Source organism: Salvelinus alpinus, chromosome 2, assembly GCF_045679555.1.
Source record: "Salvelinus alpinus chromosome 2, SLU_Salpinus.1, whole genome shotgun sequence".
Classification (NCBI taxonomy): domain Eukaryota; kingdom Metazoa; phylum Chordata; class Actinopteri; order Salmoniformes; family Salmonidae; genus Salvelinus; species Salvelinus alpinus.
The window spans coordinates 2,944,082-2,952,634 of NC_092087.1; the positions used below are offsets into that span (position 1 = coordinate 2,944,082).

General features: G+C 39.6%; 1 protein-coding gene across 1 annotated transcript; it reads left to right on the top strand.

The window, feature by feature from the left end:
* Nucleotides 1-1,248: 1,248 nt before the first annotated feature.
* On the top strand, nt 1,249-5,476 carry LOC139552870 (homeobox protein BarH-like 1). The gene is made up of 4 exons (XM_071364982.1): nt 1,249-1,954; nt 4,005-4,296; nt 4,547-4,631; nt 4,776-5,476. Exons 1-4 carry the CDS (start codon nt 1,753-1,755, stop codon nt 4,941-4,943), a joined length of 747 nt encoding a protein of 248 aa, XP_071221083.1. The 5' UTR covers nt 1,249-1,752; the 3' UTR covers nt 4,944-5,476.
* Nucleotides 5,477-8,553: the final 3,077 nt, after the last annotated feature.

Here is an 8,553-nt window from a genome sequence, read left to right on the forward strand (position 1 = left end):
CCAACATCAGTGCCTGACCTCACTAATGCTCTTGTGCTGAATGGAAGCAAGTCCCCGCAGCAATGTTCCAACATCTAGTGGAAAGCCTTCCCAGAAGAATGGAGGCTGTTATAGCAGCAAAGGGGGACCTACTCCATATTAATGCCCATGATTTGGAATGAGATGTTTGACGAGCAGGTCTCCACATAATTTTGGTCATGTAGTGTATATCTGAACATGTGAGATTTGTAAGTTTGTTTCAACTATAATGTAAAATAGAAGTTAAAGAGTGATGGAGTTTAAAAAAAATTAATTTAATTTCACCAAGTTCTCATTTACAACTGCGACCTGGCCAAGATAAAGCAAAGCAGTGCGACACAAACAACAACACAGAGTTACATATGAGTTAAACAAACATACAGTCAATAACACAATAGAAAAAATATATATACAGTGAGTGCAAATGAGGAAGGATTAGGGAGATAAGGCAATAAATAGGCCGTAGTGGCGAAGTAATTACAATTTAGCAATTAAACACTGGAATGGTAGATGTGCAGAAGATGAATGTGCAAGTAGAGATACTGGGGTGCAAAGGAGCAAAAAAACAAAACAATATGGGGATGAGGTAGTTGGATGGGCTATTTACAGATGGCCTATGTACAGGTGCAATGATCTGTGAGCTTCTCTGGCAGCTGGTGCTTAAAGCTAGTGAGGGAGATATGAGTCTCCAGCTTCAGTGATTTGTGCAATTTGTTCCAGTCATTGGCAGCAGAGAACTGGAAGGAAAGGCGGCCAAAGTAGGAATTGGCTTTGGGGGTGACCAGTGAAATATACCTGCTGGAGCGAGTCGTCATTAATGAAGCAAACTGAGAGATTGATGCTTCTGGCCATCAGTGTATATTTCCATTTCTAAACTATGTTGCATGACCTGATCTGGTGTTGTTCAGTGTTTGGGTGTGAATGAATTGCATGTCTTTAACAAATTGCATAGGCCTACATTTGTATACATTTCCCTGATATATTTAATCGAAATGTTTACTTTCTACAACAAAATGTTTTAACATTCATTGTAAAATGCATTTCAAAGACCATTGGGCTTGACCATCTCACACCAGCATTCCTTCAACATTGTGCACAATAAATCTCTCTTGCTTTCTCTGGCCAAGAGTAGATAGGCAGGCTAATGTGTCCAAACCAAATACATGCCTACTAATTTGCTTAAATAATTTGCCTATTTTAGCATGCAAAGTAGTGTTAATAGATGTTTCCTTCCTCGGGTCTGAGAGGCTCGTCTAAGGAGGGGAAGGGCATAGAAAGGGAACTCTCTTATAAGCCTCTGCTGTCCTCCATGCATACTCTCGGCGACGCTATAGCCTACAGTAAACAGGGGTAGACTGCATTACTTGATATTGGCCGGAAATTAAACGTTAGGATGACACTTTGAGGACGTTTGTTTCCATATTGCAATCTGCATAGCTGGGTTTCAGCAAAGAAACGGGTTGAGAAGTTTAAATTGAAGGAGATAATAAGAAGAGGACACGTCGGATTCAGCCACCCCGCAGAATCAGGACGGGCTTATTTCAGTGTCCAGTTGAGGATGTTAACTTCCAGCCCTGCATCCGAGTGACTTATTCTCTCCCAGAGTTGTAAAGTGAGAAGGGGCGGCTGTTTAAATGTGAATGCATGTCTCTACGGTATAGATAGACTACCCAAGGAGGAAGACAAATTAACGTTTTTATTGCACTCGGTCTCTCCCGCTGACCGAACTGAACCATGCAGCATCCCTTTGATTTGGGGGCTCACTACTATCTTCCGGAGGCTTACACCGACCACCGCTCCCACTCACATCGCTACCGGAGCTTCATGATCGAAGAGATTCTGACCGACCACCACAAGGTGTCTACCCCGGCAGGGGACCTGCTCAAGTTCGGAGTACAAGCTCTGTTATCGGCACGGCCATACCACAACCACCTGGGTAAGATGCACTGCTTTTGATTCTAGCTTGTTTTAAGATGGAGGTGTGTATCCGAAAAATGAGATTGTATTTGCAATAAGTCTTTGTTATATAGTTTTCTTTAGACCAGGGCCGAGTGTGGGAAACCCTACTCCAGATGAATGCTTTTGTTTCGTTCAGGCAGTAATTGTCCCAAATGGCGCTCGTAAAACAAGTTGATTTAATGCTTCTTTAAATATGAGCCTGTTTACATTCGTGTTTCTGGTACTATTTACTTATTGAAAGTGCATAACGTTTCAAATGTGTATATATAGGCTACAAATAGTAGGTTATAGTGCAAAAGTCAACCAACGGTTTCTCTGATGCACCCCAAAATAAGCAACCCGAGAGAAGCGCGTTACCAGCGCGTGCCTTTTTATTTAACCAGGAGAGTCAGTTAAGAACAAATTCTCATTTACAATAACGGCCTACCCCGGGCGAATTGGGACTCCCTATCACGGCCGGATGTGATACAGCCTGGATACGAACCAGGGACGCCTCTTGCACTGCATCGCCTTAGACCGCTGCGCCATTCGGGCACCCTAATTTAGTCACCGTATTTCAAAAACAACATTGTAATTTCATTGGATCTTTAAGAAGGTTTCTAAAGTATATATTGCTGTATCAAAAAAATGTAGACAAGTTTGTCTTGTGAATGTTTCCACTCGAACGAATGTTCACACTGGGTCACCAGACTTTAGAAAGGGCGATGCGGGCCTTAAGTTTCACGCAGCGGGTCTCTGCCTTCAGAGTATTGGACTCATGTTCCTTTTCCAGTGTGGTATTATCAATCAATCAATCAATCAATCAAATGTATTTATAAAGCCCTTCTTACATCAGCTGATATCTCAAAGTGCTGTACAGAAACCCAGCCTCTAACCCCAAACAGCAAGCAATGCAGGTGTAGAAGCACGGTGGCTAGGAAAAACTCCCTAGAAAGGCCAAAACCTAGTACACGTGTTTACATTGATTGGTGATGCGATTTGTAAAACTAGTCCTTGTCCTTGCACTATTTATGCATTTCAGCCGTCATACGGGTCATATGAATTTGTCTCAGGGAAGATGTGTTGGTGGGCGGAAAACACACTAGAAAGTAGTAGTATGAGGTCACCTTGCGTGTCAATATTTCCACTAGAAAGTAGTAGTATGAGGTCACCTTGCGTGTCAATATTTCCACTAGAAAGTAGTAGTATGAGGTCACCTTGCGTGTCAATATTTCCACTAGAAAGTAGTAGTATGAGGTCACCTTGCGTGTCAATATTTCCACTAGAAAGTAGTAGTATGAGGTCACCTTACGTGTCAATATTTCCACTAGAAAGTAGTAGTATGAGGTCACCTTGCGTGTCAATATTTCCACTAGAAAGTAGTAGTATGAGGTCACCTTGCGTGTCAATATTTACACTAGAAAGTAGTAGTATGAGGTCACCTTGCGTGTCAATATTTCCACTAGAAAGTAGTAGTATGAGGTCACCTTGCGTGTCAATATTTCCACTAGAAAGTAGATGCATTTGGTTACATATGACATTGATTGAAATTATATATTTTATTGTTAATAAGAATATACATATATAATGTTTATAATAATATAACTATTGTTATAAGTATTACCATAATTATAAAATAAATGCAATACCATTTTACAATTAAATTATTCTTATTTGTAGTGGGCCTATCGTAGTATAATGTAATAACATCTTAAATAGGCTACAATACTACTATGACTTAACTATTATTAAAATAATACAGATATAACAATACAATAATACTACTATGACTTAACTATTATTAAAATAATACAGTTATAACAATACAATAATACTACTATTAATAATATTATAAAATAAAATGTTTTAGTAACATTTCTCTGTATTCATGTTAACCTTTATTTGACCAATAAAACTGTCATCATTAGTTTGTAATTGCCAAGCTAATAGTCAAGTGTGCAGCTTATAGGCATTGTTAAATGATTTATCTTCGTCTAGACCTAGAATAATTCCATTTAAATGTGATATTGTTGGACTTTGACTTGCAGTTTTGAAGGCCGACCAGTCGGGTATCCTGAAGTTCCCCATGTCGCCACTCTCTTGTTCACTTGGATCACCGTTAGGCTCTGCTCTCCTATCTGGGGCTCCAGGCCTGCACCACGGCTCGGCCTCCCACCACCTCCCGCTGGACCTCCACCTCCGAAGCAAGCTGGAGCACGTCGGCGACGGCAGCAGCAAGACCAAAAAGGGCCGACGGAGCAGGACAGTCTTCACTGAGCTACAGCTCATGGGCCTGGAGAAGAGATTTGACAAACAAAAGTACCTTTCAACACCAGACAGGTATTCAAATTAATTCAATCAACTTCGTTTATCCCCAAGCCCAGTTATTGCTGATGTGCGGAAAAAAGTGACAGACAGAAATAAAAACATGCAAATGCCTTATCTGCTGTTATGACTGATGAAACCAAAGAAAATATCCTCCTTTATTACCATTGACTATCGACTGCTTTTAGTTCAAGGCAGCGTTATAGTGTGCTATTAGAGAATGTAAAGGAAATCTCTCTAATCGCTTCTGTCTTTGTTCATGTAGAATAGATCTAGCTGAGTGTTTGGATCTGAGTCAACTACAAGTCAAGACCTGGTACCAGAACAGAAGAATGAAATGGAAGAAAATAGTAAGTTCTTATTTCTTATTCTGAATAATATGACAAGGAGGAGAATGACTTGTCAGTTATCTTGGTTTTATGGTAGGACTAAACCGTTTCATTGCGGACTATAGAACTGTTTTAACTGAAACTTGAATTGTTTCCACTGTACAGGTTCTACAAGGAGGAGGACTGGAATCTCCAACCAAACCAAAAGGCCGTCCGAAGAAGAACTCCATCCCGTCGAGCGAGCAGCTTTCGGAGCAGGAGAGGTCTCGAGACGTCGACCGTAAATCGAACGGTTCCACCTCGTCACATTCAGACACTAACCAAGAGGAATAATAACGTTGGTGCTCCGAGCCTCCGACTAACTGACAAATAACTAGCTGACGATGTTCTCCTGACATACAGCCTCTGGGATGCGTCATGTTGCATTGCATGGTCGACGGTTGGATCCAAGTGCCTTGACCTTGACGTCGATATGTTGGAACTTAGAGAGCGACTGATGTTCGCCTTCCGTATGAGAGGCGGAACTTGATTTTTTACTACTAATCTCGCTCATCCTGGGACGATGTTACTTTTCGTATGCTATATTACATCTTCTTTCATCATCAATGTGTTCTCAATACCTACTATGTGCGTCCCTCCGCGTCACGACAAACTGTTGTTACTGCGGTGGAGCGGTAGAGAGAGGAGAGAGGGAACAGAGAAACATCCATCGACCAGTAGGTACTGTTTCATTGCCTCCATTCGAAGGACACACTTTACACACAAGTCTTCTGTTCTGCCTTTCTTTGTTTTGCATATTTACATGTTTTATTCGGTTTTTATTATAAAGACATTTTTGGATGTAATTAAATATTTTTTCACTTACACTTAATTGTTATTTTATTTGTATTTTATAATGAAAGGAAATTTGACCAAAATTGACATTTCCTGCAATCACATAAGAATGTTGATGTTGGCAGCTGGGAGGTCATTTTCCCTCCAAAACATGACCATTCTGGTACACTTGTAGGCCTATCCATCTGCTCTTTCGGTTCCGACGCTGTGATGTCAACAGTCGTTCACTTAATAACACTTTAGCAGTGATACAATTTCTTGTTGGGTAGGCCTAACATTACGGACAATTCAGCATGATACAGAGAGCCCTGGGTTTATTTGAACGGAAACGAAATGTAACGACCAAAGCGAAATATGAGTGCTTAATAATATGACTTTAAGGGTAATTTAACACAAGTAGGCTAACTGGGGCTTGAACACTCATCACTGTGACTGAGGCCTACAGGCAAATCCAATATTGTCAAATCTAGTGCTCACCACTGATAATGCAAATGATACTGTCATGTTTCAAATATTTCAAACATAATGATCTAATCAAACGTTTTTAACTAGACAACAAATAGCCCTTCTCGGTCGATAATGACATCACATATCTAAATGATCGTGATAAGGCCCCGAGGGCACGTCACTTTCCAACCACGGAGTCAGTTAAACAAACTAGTGAGCCCATCACATACGCGTGAACAGCTTGCAGGTCTCAAATAAGAACTCACAACATTAGTTTCTGATACAATAAAATAGTATCCTCCCTTTCATATTCTCAATAGGGGGATTCTGACCCGAGTTAAGCCCGCATAAATCAACATATCAACTTTCCCACAGTAAAGTTATGAAATGCTGTGCCATTATGCAGCATTTAAATTGTAAGGCCTTCTAACTTGCAGGGAAGGGCACCCTCGAGTGTCTTAATTATAGGCTACCCCGACATTGTCTGTCATTTTAAATATCAACCACTATCATTATCGACCGTCAGTAGGCCTAATGACCACACATTGGCCTATTTAACTGTCAATTAACTGTTAGTTCCCTTCAGTTGGTATAGCCTACATTATCATTCAATTTAATTACGCTATTAGTTCCCTTCAGTTGGTATAGATTACATTATCATTCCATGTAATTACACTGTTAGTTCCCTTCAGTTGGTATAGCCTACATTATCATTCCATTGAATTACGCTATTAGTTCCCTTCAGTTGGTATAGCCTACATTATCATTCAATTTAATTACGCTATTAGTTCCCTTCAGTTGGTATAGACTACATTATCATTCCATGTAATTACACTGTTAGTTCCCTTCAGTTGGTATAGCCTACATTATCATTCCATGTAATTACACTGTTAGTTCCCTTCAGTTGGTATAGCCTACATTATCATTCCATTTAATTACGCTATTAGTTCCCTTCAGTTGGTATAGCTTACATTATCATTCCATGTAATTACACTGTTAGTTCCCTTCAGTTGGTATAGCCTACATTACCATTCCATTTAATTACGCTATTAGTTCCCTTCAGTTGGTATAGCCTACATTATCATTCCATTTAATTACGCTATTAGTTCCCTTCAGTTGGTATAGCCTACATTATCATTCCATGTAATTACACTGTTAGTTCCCTTCAGTTGGTATAGCCTACATTATCATTCCATTTAATTACATTGTTTCGTTTACCTTAATTTGCTTCAACGCTAAACGCTGTCGTGGCCATGTGGTTGTTTCTGAGGATCATTAGTAACAGTTGATAATTTAAAAAAAGACCCAAGCCGCAACAATTTGAACCCGACACATGGGTCAATACCTGGCCGTGTCATCACACAGTCCCATGGTTAGTGCAGGTAATAGACCAGGGTATAACCTCCTATTGTACAGTATTCTCCCTGTTATAACAGTCCCATGGTTAGTGCAGGTAATAGACCAGGGTATAACCTACTAGTGTACACTATTCTCCCTGTTATAACAGTCCCATGGTTAGTGCAGGTAATAGACCAGGGTATAACCTCCTATTGAACACTATTCTCCCTGTTATAACAGTTACATGGTTAGTGCAGGTAATAGACCAGGGTATAACCTCCTATTGTACACTATTCTCCCTGTTATAACAGTTACATGGTTAGTGCAGGTAATAGACCAGGGTATAACCTCCTATTGTGCACTATTCTCCCTGTTATAACAGTCCCATGGTTAGTGCAGGTAATATACCAGGGTATAACCTCCTATTGTGCACTAATCTCCCTGTTATAATTCTATGTGCACTAATCTTCCAACATTGCCTGAACGAACCCAACCTCCATTTTCTTTCTGTCAGGCTTAAAGGTTCTTCAAACCTGTTTTTTTAGGATTTTTTAAATGTTAAATTTTTTATTTAACCTTTATTTAAATGATTCATAAACACTTTCCCAAACCTAAACAATCTACAAGATCAGAGTATTTTTAAATCTACCAATTGCTCAGACAGAGATGAATATGCATATATCTGTCTTCTTTTAACTGATCCTTAACATTCTGAACCAGTTCTCTCGAGTCTGTCGACTAAATGCTTAATAAAAAGGTATACTGTATTTAAAGGGGATGGTTTAAGAAACATTTACTGAAAACAATATCGAATAAAAATTCCACAAGAAAATCTGTCGGCTAGCAAGTTTTCAGCGGTTGGAAAGGCGTAAATTCCTAAATCGGAATCGGTCCCCATGAGAATAGCATACAATTCACCAGCTTTTCCTTTTGGGTGGAGATCAAAGAAATGAAGGTGTGTCTACAGATATGTCGTATTCTGATCTTGACTGAAGGTTCCAAGTGGAACATCTACTTTAATTTCCCCAATAGAAATAACCCCATTCTCCATCACTGCCATGTAAACAGACACATACGTCCCATTTTCAGCAACAATTGGCAGATTTAAAAATACGCAAACCTTTTTTACAATTATTTTAATATAACCTTTATTTAACCAGGACAAGCCAATTGAGACCCACAGTGTCTTTTTCAATGGAGACCTGCCAAGAAAGCAGCAACAATCAATACATTACAGAATGAAAACATACAACAACATGATCCAGCCTAAAAAAAGCATTTACACTCCTGTAACAGAGTCTCCCATCAATATTCTAAATTAAAT

What these genes read in the sequence shown, in the direction of transcription:
- LOC139552870 (XM_071364982.1), top strand. Translation starts at nt 1,753, where the DNA reads ATGCAGCATCCCTTTGATTTGGGGGCTCACTACTATCTTCCGGAGGCT. An exon ending in TACCTTTCAACACCAGACAG is followed by an intron (nt 4,297 to 4,546) that starts GTATTCAAATTA and finishes TTGTTCATGTAG; the next exon opens with AATAGATCTAGCTGAGTGTT. An exon ending in GAATGAAATGGAAGAAAATA is followed by an intron (nt 4,632 to 4,775) that starts GTAAGTTCTTAT and finishes TCCACTGTACAG; the next exon opens with GTTCTACAAGGAGGAGGACT.